The 16443-nt window shown below is 40.6% G+C and overlaps 1 protein-coding gene across 1 annotated transcript; it reads right to left on the bottom strand.

Annotated features, from left to right (window-relative positions):
• Positions 1-220: 220 nt before the first annotated feature.
• Positions 221-12694, bottom strand: ACOD1 (aconitate decarboxylase 1). Its single transcript, XM_077806936.1, has 5 exons — positions 12683-12694; positions 9690-9851; positions 7101-7190; positions 4258-4463; positions 221-2710 (listed from the first exon to the last, which is right to left on the bottom strand). The coding sequence occupies exons 1-5, from the start codon at positions 12692-12694 to the stop codon at positions 1759-1761; spliced, it is 1422 nt and encodes a 473-aa protein (XP_077663062.1). The 3' UTR covers positions 221-1758.
• Positions 12695-16443: the final 3749 nt, after the last annotated feature.

Genomic DNA, 16443 nt, shown 5'->3' with positions numbered 1-16443 from the left:
CCCTTTATGGATCCAGGCTTATGTAACTAGTGATGTGCGCTCTAACAACCATTTGTATGCTGCCCTGTAGAAGTCATTCATCTAGCTGAGCTGACTGTAGATACAGAAGCTGATCATTCTTTCAGTATAATAAGTGATTGGATTCCAGTGTGGTGGTAGTTATGCTGAAAGGCCTCCGTCTACCATAACAAAATGTACTTAAACACAGGCTTTTCTTAATCCCAAAAGGCATAACATTGTGAGTGATCCATGCAGCCTGGATATGAAAGTGGCTGAGGGGTAGAAGAGATCTGCCCCTATGAACAAATAGCTCATGTACAAAATTGAAACATCACAGAAAGTCTTAGTATATTTAGTAAAATTATACAAATAGTTACAGCTTTTAAAAAGCTGTATCACTCCAGACACATTAACATCCACAACTTTTGAAGATATAACAGTGACGTGAACAGCATATCAAACATTCCTCCTAAACTAGCCTGATTTTAAAACGTAGGCACCTAAATAAGCAATCTAGACCCAAATGCCTAAATATGGCTCTAAATGCCTATTTTTAGATCCTCAAATAAGAAAATTAGTCCCTTAAAGCAGAAGACAAATGGTGCACGTGGCTTCTACAGTAAAGCACAAGCTCCGTTAAGCACATGAACCAAGATATCCATCTGCCTGCAATGTCACAATTACTGACTTAAAATATACCTTTCTGTACTGGAGAAAGACAAATCTGATTTGATAGACTTCAGTGTAAAATGTGCAAGGATGTGTTAGCAGCAGTGTTATTTTTAATTTAAAAATATTATTTAAATCTTGATTGAGTTCTTTTAAAAGTGAAAACCCCCTCTAAAACTTTCCTAGAACAACAGGTTAGACAGTTCGGGTCAACGATGCAAGTCCTATGTACTGACAGTGAATAACAAGGGATGCATCCTAAGGCTACATTCCTTAACATGTCTGGTCAGCTGCATTGTGGCTGGAGGAATGTGACTTAACTGATGTTAGGGAAGGTATAGTGAAGGCAACCTCAGAGTTACAAAGAGCCAGTGCCACACAACTGGAACAAGTGTAATTTTCAGCTACGGTAGGAAACAGATTGTCAAAAGTGAGTCCTTATGTTTTTAGAGCAGCCAACTGTGGAACCAAAAGGATCGTATTGTTTACCATTGGTGTGATTGTCAACCCAGCTTATACAAGACCAAGTTTGATAGGGAAGTTGGGATGTTTCTTGGAGAATACCAAGCACTACAACTTTGGTGCCTTGGGTTTTTCTTTTAGCGTAGACAGAATTTTTACATATATTAGCTATAAATTGCTTATTCTCTACCTGACCTTTCAACTGCTTCCCTCCCAGAAGCAGTGACTGCCCTATCCCTCCAAAATTCAGGTCTGCGCTACCCAATCCTCTAATATAAGCAGGATATTTAGGAAGAGGCTTTTGTTTCTGGCACCAGCATAGCAGAGAACTTGGTAGCAGGAATCCCACAGCAGCAGTGGTACTTGGTGGAGCCTGCAGCCAACACTCTTCTAGTAATGGTATAAGGATAATCAAGGGGGACACTGCCAGCACAGGATCTTCCTTCGAGGCAGTGGCACGGCACAGCTACAGCAGAACACAATCTTTGTAACTGGAGCCACAATACTGGACTTAAAATGCTGCTCATGTTACAGGAGTGCAATATGATAGGAGTTTTCAATTCCTGATTCATTTTAAGTGCAAAGGAGTAGCTATGAGGATGTAAGTCAATAAATGTCAATTATTTTTCAAGGTAAGCACATTTTTGAAACTACTTTGGTTGACTGTGTCCCTTTTAGAAATGCAGTTAACACAGAACAGTCTTCTACTTTTTCTAAATTCTCCACAGTCTCTATAATGCCTTCTGTAGCTTCCACTGAGAGCACACTGGAAGCATTGGAGTGAAACTTTTTCTTCAGATCATCTGTACTCAGAGGTTTCCTCCAATGTCCATAGAATGTATCGCAGTGTTCACGAAACACCTCGCCATCCTGAAGAGTGACATTCACCTCACAATAAAGGTTCTCAAAGCTAGGCTTGTTATCGGCAGGATGCTCTAGCTTGGTTTTGCTGAGCAGTTCCTTTAACTCTGGCCTAGAAATGTTCTGCTCACTGAATGACTGAACAGAGATGCTGCCATCCAGTAGAGCAGTGCATGCAGCAAACTGGAAAGAATGCCGGGCTTCGTGTTCAGAGTTAGGGAAAGGTCTGTTCACATATCTAACATCTGGGACTTTGACAACAATTTTCTTAATTCTACTAATGGGGACTGGCTCATCACTCTCCACAAGGTGCTTCCTCAGTGAAGAGACTGCATCTGCCACCCAGTGTGTTCCAAGATGAGCAGGAAAGCGCTTGATGGCCACGTCTTGTTGATCCAAGAGCCAGGAATAAGATTGTAAAGTTGGCAGAAACCGGGGGGTATAGTCTGTATAAAAGGCACCCAACCCTGACTCCATGTCCAAGATCTGTTTGTTTCCTTGAAGACCCAGTGATGCTAAGCAAGCTGCTTCCAGGCCATGCCTAGCTGCATTGCCAATGTGGAGGGGTTTGGTTTGTGTTGCTGCATTAGCCATTGGGGCACCTGCATAAGAAGCAGCAACAGCCAAAGCTGCTTTACATTTAAACTGATCAAGTGCTAACAATTTAGCAGTAGCTGCTGCACTCCCCATGGTACCAACCACAGTTGGTGGATGAAACCTGAGAAAACAACAACAAAAAAATGCTCTTCATTACCAGATTTCAGAGAGAGAGAGACATGAATTTTAGGAAAGAACTCACTGTAAGCACCTCATCCAACTCTTTTTGACATTAGTGGGAGTTGGATCAGACCATAAATCAGCATATATTTAAAAGCTCAGGGTCCAGTCTGGTAGTCCTAACTCTAGAAAAGCTCCCGTTTTGCCTAGATGTTGACCCAAAATGCTGTATATTATTATTATTACTGCAGAGAAAAAGCTCTTCAGAACCTCCAAACACGGTGGAAGGAGTGCAGTTCTGTTGTGGGGCGGAAGAGCACAAAGTCTTTAGGGCAGGCTTAATGGCTTTAGACCAGATTCACAAAGGTACTGAGGTGGCTAGCTGCCTCTTTAAGCATATAACCAAAATTAAGGACCACTGGAATTCTCAAAAAAACTCTGCTCTAATGCCAACTTACCTTGCAGGCATCTGAATTTCCACTGGCAGGCATGTGAAAAGCCAGCTAACACCATCAACAGCTAATTAGCCGCATGGAGCCCTAGTGCAAGCAGAGGCCCCAGGGCCCTGAAGCAGACTTCCCAAACCAGGTCTGTCCTTCTATCCAATCTTGCCAATGAGGTCCAATCCTGTAGGCATTCTCAGAACATGCCTACAGGCTCGGATCTCTCACGAAAAAGTGTGTCCACCTATGTCTAGAATACCAATAGCCCAGTGCATAGGGCCAACACCTAAGTACCTGTGTGAATGTGGCCCTTTGTGATACATCACTAACTCCCCTACTCCATATGTAGTAAGCAGCAAGAGAACTCTAAGGCTGTGGTAGCAACAGCAAAGCGTACATCCTGGTGGAGGGGATTTTTTGTTCCTGAACTGCTTTGAGGCTATCTTCAGTCTATAGCCTGTTTGCTCTGGGATTATACTGAGCCCAAGGTTAGTGCTTGGGAGAGGTGAATCTTCATTTGTGGGAGCAACCGATGGTCTTCTGTTTGCATATTAAGATCTGATCAGATGCATTCCCATGTCCGATTAAAACTGACAGTCTGAGATTTTTCCCCTTAGCATTGTTCTCTTTTCACTATTTTGAATCAATATAAAGGCTAATAGAGTCTTTTTAAATGTCCCACTGACTGCACAGCAAACAGTGCCCCCACCCTAAAAAGACAATGCCATTTATTATGCTAAAAGGCAAAAATTACAATGGAATGGTTTTTTTGTTTTGTTTTTAAAGATTGGCTTCAATTCTTGTTTTTGAAATTCTGGACAGAACCACATAGAAAATGAGATTAGCTGTACAACTTTCATGACTTTGAATCCTGAAGTGGAACAGATGATAGTGACCAATTGTCTCTAGCTATGAAAGAAATTAATTTATTCAGACTTTGAAAAAAGTGTCACAAAAAGGCAGTTCTAGAGAGGTTTCTGACAGAGTAATTGGAGATTGGAAATGAGCATTGCTTTTACCTCTTAATCTTAATTATATTAAAAAATGAATAAATATAGCACCTCCATTCGACCCAAATACTATATTTCAAATATCCTTTACATACCTTTTTGGAACATTGCTGGCTTCGTTGGAAAAGCGCATCAATCTTCCTTGTACTTCAATTCCTACATTGAAAGCTAAGAGCATGTCAAGGCCAGAGAATTTTTGCTTTTGAGGCAGGACTTCTGATAGAGCAAACAGAGCAGGAAGCACAGCCCCAGATGGGTGTGTGGCTGGATGCCATGTATCATCAAAATCCATTGAGTGAACCTTATGGGAAAGAGAAAGGCCTCGATTTGTAATCAGAGATTCATTGTCTGCCTTGACAAGATCAACTAATCCCAAATGAAAAGATTTTAACTACATATAAATAAACGTTGAAGAATTTAATTTTCATTCAGGATAATCTTTATTTTTACTTATGCTTTCTTTTTATTGAGGTATGCACAAAAATGATAATGAAAAATTAGAATATTATAATATATACTTTGCGGAAAGGGGGCTTGATTCAGATCTCAGTTTCACCAGCTTTAAAGCAGTGTAACTCTAAAAGCTTGTCTACTCTAGAAAGCTTTGCTGTTTTAAATATATGGATATTATTTAAGCAGAAAAAAAAATCCTTGCGAGGGCACAGTTATACTGGTATAAAATTACTTATACTGGCATAGCTTATTTTGGTTCAGGAAGTGAAATTAGCTATATTCGTAAAGCAAGGGCTCTACATATAACTGCCTGCACACTAGAGCTTATACTGGTATATCTATAAAAACTCTCAACCCTAACTGACATAGCTATGCTGGTAAAATGTTTCTAGTGTAGACCAGCCCTAAGTGACAACAGAAGTAGGCTTATGAATGCAGACATTATTTATGTAATATTTATATTACATACCAAAAGAATGTTTTCAGTTTCAAAACACTAGAAAGTTAGGAAATGTCAGATTTACAGTTGCCTGTCCAATCGTATTTCTGCCCCTTTGCGCATCCATTCTGTGCTCCAAAGGAGGCAGAGTTCTTGTAGGAGAATAGTATGTGACCATGCAATAAAAGACTGTGTCATGTTTATGAACAAGAGCTAGAATTAAAATGGCATGGGCAACTGTAAACTGGCATCTCCTAGCTCACGAGTGCTTGGCTTTGCATTCTAAATAATGTAGCTTTTTCTATGTAATCGCTTAGGTTCTGGGAAAAGGAAAAGGTGAAAAAAACCTGTTATGTGTAACCGTAGCCACCTCCCCAACTTGTATCATCAGTGGGGTTTCAGCCCCTCACAACATATTTCTACCTCTTGAGCAACAGCTGGTACCAGGAGAAGGCTGTTATCCCAGAGCTAGGATGGCCATTGGCCCTGTGGGGTCATGTGCTGCATCCATGGAGTATTTGGGGTGGGGAGGGAGGGGTCCAATGCAGTCTGGGCTGGTTCCTCAACCCCACTCCAGCTGCCCTGGCAGCTCACAGGTGTTTCCAGGTACAGTTTCTGCTACTGTAGCGGCATCATGAGTCCTGTACTTTAGAATGTTTGTGTCTTCAGTTGTAATTTTGGCAGGCTGCCAAATTTTTCCCTTCAGAACTTGAGCCCCACAGGGAAGGGATATTTTTAACAGTTTATATCTCTGCAAAACCTGGATGGAATTAAAGGGACAAAAGACACTTTTCTTGCTTACAGACTATTACCTTGCCACATTCCAAAGGCCTGCTGCACACAAAGTATGTGTTAGCCCATCTCAAGAAAGGTGGCAAGAATCTTTTATAATGGAATATATCAGACAATCTAAATACAGGGCTCACTAACAATGTCACCTATCATTATGGTAACACAGAGAGCCTGTCAGGTCCTTGTTGTGTTTCATGCTGTACAAACAGAAGTAGACACTGTTCCTGCCCTGAATAGTTTTGAGGTCAGCTATGAAAACATACTGTCCTAATGGGAGCTGAAGGTTATGCCTTATGCTATTGGTAAAGCAATTTTCCTTTGATGTTCAGCGCGGTCTTGTGTTTGACTTATGACCATGATGAATGAAGGAATTATCATATATAGGATTTGGACATTCTGAATGTATTAACTGTCATACTTGAATACCTTCTAGACCATTAGGGGTGCTAAGTGTCATGTCAAAAATAATTTTTCCTCCATTTGAAATGAGCGATCTGATTTGACTTATGACCTCATTGTCACACTAGTTTGGGCAGTCCTAATATACCATTTCCCCAGATTGGCACCTTCACTAGCTTTGCATAATTCAAAATAGGTCTAATTCAAATCTGGTGTAAGTGTGTGGAATGCCATTGACTTCAGATTGGGTCTGAATTTGGGCTAAATTTCTGAGGAGCCAATCATGACTTTATTGATAAAACGGAGCAAGTACAAAATGTATGGTTTTTCTCAACATGTGTGACTAAAGATTAGAATATTTTCTTGCATATATTTGTGATTGCTATGATACTGTGTGTGTGTATGTCTTTCTATATTATTGCCTGCTGTGTGTGAAATCTGGGTCACATTGAAATCAGTGGGAGCTAGATTTTTTTGTGTGACATGTAAGTACAGTGCCTAGCACAATGGGGCCCTCACCTTTGATTATGGCTCCTACATACTACTACAATACAAGTGTCATAAGATGGACAATGAACTATCCTATTTCACCCTTAAAAATTGGTCCCCGGAATAAAGTTGAGGCACATTGGTAGGACAGTCTAGGGGAGTTTTATAGTGGCTGTAAATCTGGCATCAGTCCTAACTCCAGAAAAGCTCCTGTTTTGCCTAGATGTTGACTCAAAATGCTGTATATTATTATTATTAATAATAAGGATGAAGTAAATTAACAAATGTAGTGAAAATAAATGTAAAATATCACTGCATATAGCATATAAAAGCAGATGTAGAATAGAGAGAGAAGATGTTTCTTACAGCTATTCCGTTCACAAAAGCTGCATACAGAGGAGGAAGTCTGAAATCCGAGTGACCCCAAACCGTGCTGGATGCATCTGAATGGTAGATCTGGGAGTAATTTGATATCATTTAATGTAAAATACTGAACTCAAGCATAAGCCAATACATTGTGCCTCACTCTTACTGTTTTCATTATTTACAAAGCAATTATCTTTACCAGCTGTTGAGATTAAATCAGTGGAGTAATCAGAATAACCAAAGGGTGCAGAAACACAGGGCCAGATTCTGATCACACTAACACCAGTGTACATGCAGAGTAATTTCCTTGAAGGTAACAGAGTATTTTGGTAATGGAGTTAGTTTTAGTAATGTAGTTAATCAGCATCCATGCTGCTCTAACTAACATCAGAATCTGACTTTTTGGGACTGAATTTGAACCCTCTCATGGGAGAGGAAAGCCCCAAGAATGTCACCTCATTGTGACTCCACTACCGTGTTCAGTCAGGAGGTGTGGTGAGAAAGTTTGCTGTTCTGCAAACTAAACCATGGGACCCACCCCTCTACCCTGTAGATCTCAGGGGATCAGCAGAAGGGCAAGGCCATCAGTATGTAAGTTTTGTGCCTCCATAGCATCTCTAGTCATTGGTATCTCCTCCATTAAGGTCCACCAGCCACAACTCCCAGGGTCTTTCCCCATCCCCTTGAAAGACATTCCCCCCTTGCAGAGAGTCTCTGGAAAAAATGAGAGATTCAGGCTTTTCCTTGCAATCTTCCCTGGATGCTGGGGTGAACAATGTATGGCCTCCTGCTTCTGGACAACCCACACCACCCTTGGCCCATCATGTCCCTGGCCCTCCCCCTACATGGATCCCTGAACCAGCAGAAAGGCCACCATGGGATTCAAGGAAGGGACAAAGTGCCAGAGAGGCAGCTAAGTCCCAGTCAGCTTGTGAGGATCCTCTCTGCATACAGACTTCTGGAACACAATCCCAACCCACCGTGGTTTTCTAAAATAAAACAATGGGCCCAAACAACCTCTCATTTATCCAGGAGTGATACCACTTGTTAGGGGGCTTATTCCTTCACCCACTTACTTCCCTGGTCCTTCTCGCATGAACAGAGAGCAACAATACCCAAAGTCCAAAGGCGCAAACAATTCGATGTTTATTGGGGAGAACTTCCAGCAAGCATGATTCCAGTTTCCTTCCTTAGTGTCCCCCTTCCCAACTCTGACACCACAGAGCCTTACCTGTGGCCCTGTTCCCATTCCTGCCCTTAGTTAAACATGATTCCAATTTCCCCACCCCCATTCCCTGTTCCCATTTCCCCCTTTAGCAAAACATGATTCCAATTCACCCCCCCCCATTCCCTGTTCCCATTTCCCCCTTTAGCAAAACATGATTCCAATTTCACCACCCCGATTCCCTGTTCCCATTTCCTCCCCCCACACACCCACACCCACACCCTCTTCCTGACTGACTGCAAACTATATAGTAAAACTTGAGTTCTGCTTAGCTATACCTTAACCAATCATTTTCCTAAAATTTAACTCACCAATCCTAACATATTGTAACATGATTATGTAACCAATTATATCCCACACCTTAATTAGCTTACACCCAGCAAAATTAATTATACAGCAGACAGGAACAATCACAGAACCAGACAGAGATTATACAGACAAACAATAGCAAAGTGGGAACTATAATGACAAAACAATACAGAAGTGAGGATTTCACATCCCAGCTATTGATAAGTGAGTTCTTGCCAGACAGGATGCTATCAAACTAAGTTTCCTTTTACATTTTCTAGGCACTTCCCTTTCTCTGGAGGTGACAGGCACTATCAGGACAGGATTGTATTACTAACAGCCCAATAGCACCTTATTTCAATGTGACTAGTTTGGAATGTGAGGAGGTGACCGGTGGCTTCCTAGCTTATGGCTGCCTCTGTTGCTTAGCCAAAGGCCTTAGCCTAAGAACAGGGCCTCAGACTGTCACAGTAAGAGAAGGACCTTACACTGGCAGACAGTGATTTTGATTCTTTCTTTTATACCTCTAACGAGCCAAGTGATAAGAATACACCTAAATTATTAGAGTATAGGCTGTTACAGACAGGCCTGAATATCTATATCCTAACACCACTGAAGTGCAAAGAGTTTCCCTTGTGTAAAGGACAGGAGATTGGAGGGGAACCAGAGCCAAAGTTTCTATATAGCAGTATATTATATAGTAGAAATGACTTTAACAATGTTGTGTATTTAATATTCCTGTATCCTGTGCATTATAACATTGTAGAACTGTCTTCTTAATATTGTTTGTTTTGCTAATATCTTTCCTAGAATCTCAGATGTGAGAGAAAGGACCTGGTAGGTTAGCTAGTCTATGCTCTGCTTGGTCTGCAGGGATTTACCATACAGCATACTTTCTAGTGCTTTGTCCAGCGTAAGTTTAAGTAACTCAAGCAATGGAGCTTCTCTACCTCCAAGGGAACTATTCCACCATCTAATAGAGCTCTGGGAATTTTTCCTTCATATCTTAAATTTACTTTTTCCTCAATTTTCTTTTAGCTACAACTTTTCTATAATGTGAAGTTCAAGCATCTTACTTTACTGTATTGTGTAACTTTGTGGAAGACATCCGTGCTGGTACCCAGCAATCCCACTCCCAGAGTATCCAGGATCATCCGTTTGCTTCTCTGAATGACTAGATCTGTCAGGTGGCTCGCATTCAAACCATGGATAACATTAGCAAAATTTTCAGTGACGGTCTGGGGGAAAAATAGAGGTCTTAATTTAAAAGAAAACATTAAAAATCTCCAACATTTTATTTCTACTAAATTGTTTTGCTTTTATTCTTTCAAGTCTAAAATATGGAACTTTTAATGTTGTGGCTTTACTCACCAATAATTTATATTGCTTCCATCACTCTGTAGATGACTGATTTACACAAATTACATAAAGTCAACCGAAGGTTTAAGTTAGCTGAGTTTTGATTCACTTCCCCTCTTTTCCAGTAAGCATATGGGAATATGTTTATTTCTCTTTCTCCATCTCCTTTCAACACCCACTCTTGCTTCCTTCTCTCATTGTCATACTTCAATATATTTTTGCAGTGTTGTTGTAAGTATGTATGTCCCAGGATGGAAGCGAAAAGGTCGGGGGAGGTATTAGACCAACTTCTGTTTGTGAAAGTTTTGCAGAGCTCTGTGGAGTTCAAAAGCTTGTCTCTTCCACCAACAGAAGTTGGTCAAATAAAAGATATTACCTCATCCACCTTGTGCTTTTCATATCCTTTAATTATTTTTATTGCGTGGTGGGTTTTATTGTGGGGAAGTTATGGAGAAGAAATAGAAATGTAATCCTTGAAGTGATGAGGCCCCTGCTTTCATTCACAGTGGTTAAGAGTACCAGTTGTGATTGCATAGATCACTGCGGTCAAGTCTGCATCTGTCAAACTAGGACATAATTTCTTGGCTAGTTTTAGATGGAAGGAGGAATTTCTACTATTTGTTGGTCTTTGTGCATCTAATAACAGAGAGTCCGTAGGGCTGCGTACCATTTTGCCATCTTTAGGGCAGAGGGTGAGATTATGATATTGGCTGGCTCTTCAAAATATCCCCTCCTCCCCATCCCAGAAATGGGTTCAGTTCTCCCCTGATTCCAAGTAAAGCTCAGGTGCAGGATAGACTGTGAGAGCTGACAGAGATCTGATGTCAGTTCCCTGATTTTGCTCTGTCCAACCCTGGCATAACTTAAGGCTGCAGGGGGAGTAACAGAGAATCAGATACAACAGCACCTCACTCCAGCATACCTCCTCACCTGACCCCTTCGTCCCCTTTGACCTACACCTTACCAGCCCTCACCCAACACACCCTCTCCTTGCCCACAACATGGCCCCTCCTCCATTTACACCAGACAATGCAGCTTTGATGGAGGAAGTGTCATTAGTGGATGGTAGAGACAGCAAAGCCCCCTCTGCCTGCTTTATACCAGATGGAGATTCTCTCTACACCTCAAGAATTCTCCATAGGGTTTCTCTGGGCTATCAAAGTTCACTTTGCACTGCATAAGCAGAGTGAAGCTTCCAGCCCATCACCTCTATGTTGCCCAGGTTTAGTATCAGTCTTAATTCAGGAGTTAATCTGGTTCTAGCACTGGGAGAAATGGGAGTTGTTTGCATTTCCTTCAATGTGCCAAGCAGAGGTTGGCTTCATCCAACTATTGCTGGCACTGAAATCAGTGACACCTCACAATCTCCCCACAATGTTAACTTGGATTGGGGTGAGGATAGAACCTTGGGTGATACAAGAAGTCTTGGCATGGAGGTGCAGCTGGTCATCATGAGCCACTGGGTCAATAGCATCTCAATGCTATTACAGTACTTCAGACAGAAATTCTCACATTACGATGTATACTTTTCATAGTGGTATCAATAGTTCTGAAATTATGCACTTTATTGGAGGGACAGATGCTCTCCATGGTTCCTCCTATACCTGGGTGTCCACACGGCCACAGATAGAGTGCTATTTTTAGTGTGCTGGCTTGATGGAAGCTAGTGCACACATGGCTGCCTGAATTAGGGTATGTCTATACTGCAGCCAGGGTTGTAAATTCTAAGTCACTTAGACCTTGTAATGCCAAGCAGAGCAACAGCTCAATACCTTTAAAAAATTGGGCCTTAGTCTCTCTGTGCTTCAGTTCCCCATCTGTAAAATAGGGATGAATAGCACTTCCTTACCTCACAAGGGTGTTGTAAGGATAAATGCATTAAAGACAGCAAGGTGCTCAAATACTATGGCAACGGGGGCTATAACTACCAGATAGATGTGAAACTAGTTTGGTATTATCAGTCCAGATCTTGGAGGCCAATTGTCTGTATCACAGAAACCACCATGACAGCTGGTAGGAATTGAGACCCTGTTGGTCAGTCTGAGTAGAAAAGGCCAGTGATAAAATGCACAGAGACTTTTCAGCCCTCGAGGTGTTCTTTCCAGAACAGGACTGATATTGTGAGGGTGTTGTGGATCGGCTTCCATTGCTGCTGTCTGTGGGGACCAGATGTTTTGAGAATAAATACCATACTTCATTCACCAGACTGTCAACCTGGTACCTTCCCCAAGAATTAAAGTCACTGAAAATACTTTAAAAAGGAAAGGTGAAATATAATGCTGCAAAAAGTAGTTCTGATCTGGGTTCCTTGTTTTCCAAGATGGGTCTAATTTATAGCACAATGATTAAATCATTCCGTTGAGCAGATTTCCCCAATACACCAACAGAGCAAAATCCCCCAACAGCCACAGCTCCCTGATTACTCCCCTTACCCACTGTCTTCTCAGAAATCCATGTGTCCGAATAACAGGATTCACTCTGGCTAATATATTGATGGAACAAAGAAGGAATACACTTTTGTGTATCAAATCTGTGTGATTTTCTCCCTCTTTTCTTTTCTTTTCTTTTCTTTTCTTTTTGTTGAAGAACATATGAAACCTAAAGCAGATGAACTACAGGCCCCACAGAAGCCTACTGAAGAATGTACAGCAAAGATAGAAAAGGTTAAAATGAAGACACAAACTTAAAATGCAGAAAAAGAAAGCAATACCTTTGCCCACATGTTGCAATGGATGACAACTGGTCCCTGGAGTGAAGATATGAAAGGAACAGCAATGGGTAAGCTAGTAGGAAGCTTTGTCTCTATATAAGCAGCTCTGGGCTTCTGTACTTGTCACCCTGACCCACCCCCTTCCTTCTCTACCCAGAAATTTCCCCCTTTCATAACCTCCAGTCTTCCTTGACTAACTTCCTCCACACCACAAATTGCTGAGACTCCTGGTTACAGCACTGTGTGGGGCAAGTTCATACGTCATGTGCAAATTGGCATATGTTATGTTGTTTTATGGCCATAAGAGTATAAATTGGGGTAATTTACATCTGGAGCCCATGGAAGATGTCAGTTAATGTGTGTTGGTCTTATCCAGATCTCACTTCCACCAGCATAAATCATGAGTAACTCAACTTGAAAGTAGTGCAGTTACATTACTGTCAAACATGTGAGAGGAGAATCAGGTCCTGTGTGTGGCACAGTCATAACTTACATAATCCTGTTATGTTTTGTCCTGCTATATTTCTCTGTCTTTGTACCTTATGTAACTTGAGCTTTATGCAATTAGAAGCTCCATCAGAATGTTGTATTAAAACAGCTGTGTGCATTTAAACTACCCTTTTCCAGACTGAGTTGTCACAGTGAGTGCAGTGGGGATAGGCGTCACCCCCTTGCACCTAAGTGGGCTGCTGCACCCTAGACAAGGATTCCTCCCCCAGGTAAGGGCAGGAATTGTTCATTCCATAGAATCATAGAGGTATACGATTGGAAGGGACCTCAGTAGGTCCGTTAGTCCAGTCCCCTGCATTTAAGGCAGGACTAAGTATTAGGTAGACCATTCCTGACATCACCCCCTTAAGAGGTTCAACCAGGGTAGGGGGCTCCAAGATTCTACAGGAGTCCTTGCTAATCAAGGCTGTTCAGAAGATGACTTGAATAAACACATCTCTTGGCTGCCTTGGCCAAACCTACCAGTCTTGCTGACTTTCTAGGCTGTACTGGCTGGTTCAATATTAGTGAAAGATGATGGCTACCGGCACCATACTCTCCTGCAAATCTTGTCCAGTGACTTCCAGCCATTGGGGATCCACCACTTGATTGTGCAGCATTTATTTACTGCAGTATTTGTTATAATGTCCAGTGTTATTACAGTTTACGAAAGCAGAAGTTTTCAGACATCCTTGCTTCAAGTGCAGTCAGAAAATCTGAACCACAATGGAATAAAATTTGCTTTATGTGGGGTACTTGATATGATGTGTCATTGCAAGTTAACAAGGATTTCTAAAGTAATTAAAGTGAATACCCCAAGAGACATTTTATTACATTATAAATGTACCATGCTGAGCTATAACAAAGTATTACAAATTACTACAGAAATCATTAAAAAAAAAAAAAGCAACGAAGTACTGGATGGTGACACTTAATTGAAACAAATATGGTTACAAACAATTTCTGAACAAAATGAACACCAGACACCATTTTTGAGAGGAAACGCTTATTTCTACCAATTAAGAGTATACGAAATTCAAAGTGGAGTCTTGACTGATATATATGAATGCAAATTGCTGGGCTCATTCATGTAGGACTGATGAATATATTTTTAAAAAAGTGTAGCAAGTTTTGCTTGGAGTCCTAACTTATGCATCAAGTGCATGGTCAGTTGAAAATTTGGGACTGCATTTTTCTAAGTAACAGCAGTGTGCTTGATGAAGGAATATAGTTTGTTAGTATTTTTTTAGGGTTGTCAAATGATTAAAAATTAATTGCAATTAATCACAGTTTTAATTGCCACATTAAACAACGATAGAATACCAATTTAAATTTATTATAAATATTTTTGGATGTTTTTCTATATTTTCAAATGTATTCATTTCAATTACAACACAGAATACAAAGTGTAGAGTGCTCACTTTATATTATTGTTGATTACAAATATTTCCACTGTAAAAAAAGATAAACAAAATATAGTGCAATCTACAAGTCGAAGCATGAAGGGGCATATGAAGGTTTAGCATATCTGGCATATAAATACCTGGCAACGCCAGCTACAACAGTGCCATGCGAACATCTGTTTTCACTTTCAGGTGACATTGTAAATAAGAAGCAGGCAGCATTATCTCCTGTAAATGTAAACAACTTGTTTGTCTTAGCAATTGGCTGAACAAGAAGTAGGACTGAGTGGACTTGTAGGCTCTAACGTTTTACATTGTTTTGTTTTTGAGTGCAATTATATATATAAAAAAATCTACATTTGTATGTTTCACTTTCATGATAAAGAGATTGCATTAGAGTACTTGTATTAGGTGAATTAAAATATTATTTCTTTTGTTTATCTTTGTTACAGTGTTTATCTTTATTACATTATTTTTGTAATAAAAAATAATAATATGAAGTGAGCACTGTTCCCTTTGTATTCTGTATTGTAATTGAAATCGGTATATTTGAAAATGTAGAAAAACATCCAAAAATATTTATAATAAATTTTAATTGATATTCTAGTATTGTTTAACAGTGTGATTAAAACTGTGATTAATCATGATTAATTTTTTGAGTTAATTTGTTTTATGTTAATTGTTTGAGATTACTGCAATTAATTGACAGCCTTTTTTTCCCCGTATACAAAGAACAACATGACTTTCTTTTGGCTAAAGGGGAAACAACAAAACAAAAGAATGAATCCATGTAAAGTCACAACAATGTATGTCCCCTCTGTAATGCAGTGCATCACTTCTGCCTTACAAAATGACAGTTGCCTCTGTAGACTAAAAAAAAGTCAGAACAGTTACCAGCTAAACACACCAGCGTACACCACAGTCATCCATACCCTCCCATGGGCCACTGAATATGGTGAGGGTTCCTTACAGTCCTAACACTGGACCTTGCAAATCACATCACCCTACCTCATCTAACTGGACCATCCTCATTTTCAAAAATTGACAAAAATTATCGAGCCAAATGGTAACAGAAATTCTGTCAGCTATTCATGATGGCAGAAGACTGAAGAAGGGGATGTTATGAAGGCTAAATTGATAAAATCCACACTTTTCTTCTTCTTTCAATTCCCACTTTCCTGCCAGGAAGATACAATAAAATGTAAGAGCTTGAATTAAATAAAAAGTTATTTAACCTTAAATGTGTGTCATTCTTTTATTTCTTTTCCATTTGACATTTTTAATCCCCATGCTTTTATCCCATTTTCATTCTTTCCATCTGGGATAGTCTCTGATCTAAGTGAAATTCTAGCTTCCACTATGGCTCCTCTATGCCCCAGTGTCAGCACAAAGGGTGTTGACTAACAATAAAAGCTGCACAGCCACATGGGGGAGAATTTCCCCAATGCAGTCACTGTGCAGTTCCCCTCATGACTCCAGTGCAAGGGCATGCCATGGTCATGAGGGGAATTTTTCATACTGAACTCAGATGACTAGTCCATAGTCCAGGGAGGAGAAGACCACAAAGTAGAGCCACTCCTGACTGTTCTCATTTATGCTAGGGCAGTGGTGTGCAAACTTTTCCAGTCATGCCCCCCTTATCATTCATGGAATTTGTCAGGCCCGTCTTCTCTGGGACTGGGATCCCACAGGACCTGCTGCCATAATAGTTAGAGCGCGATAAAAATTTCAACAAACAATGTGGGAGCAGGTATTGTGGGACAGGGATGGGAGGAGAATTAAAAAATATGATCTTCCTGCACCGCAAACAACATGAATGCTCTGGCCAGCAGCCACTGTTCTCCAGCTGCCCAGTTCTGAAGGCAGCAG

Source organism: Eretmochelys imbricata, chromosome 1 (assembly GCF_965152235.1).
Source record: "Eretmochelys imbricata isolate rEreImb1 chromosome 1, rEreImb1.hap1, whole genome shotgun sequence".
Taxonomy (NCBI): domain Eukaryota; kingdom Metazoa; phylum Chordata; order Testudines; family Cheloniidae; genus Eretmochelys; species Eretmochelys imbricata.
This window is presented reverse-complemented; position numbering and strand designations above follow the sequence as displayed.

Excerpts from the sequence above, each read along its gene's own strand:
- ACOD1 (XM_077806936.1), bottom strand. Across the intron at positions 7,191-9,689 it reads AAGTTACACAATACAGTAAA|ATCTACCATTCAGATGCATC; the intron begins GTAAGATGCTTG and ends AATTACTCCCAG. Across the intron at positions 2,711-4,257 it reads GCCAGCAATGTTCCAAAAAG|GTTTCATCCACCAACTGTGG; the intron begins GTATGTAAAGGA and ends TTGTTTTCTCAG.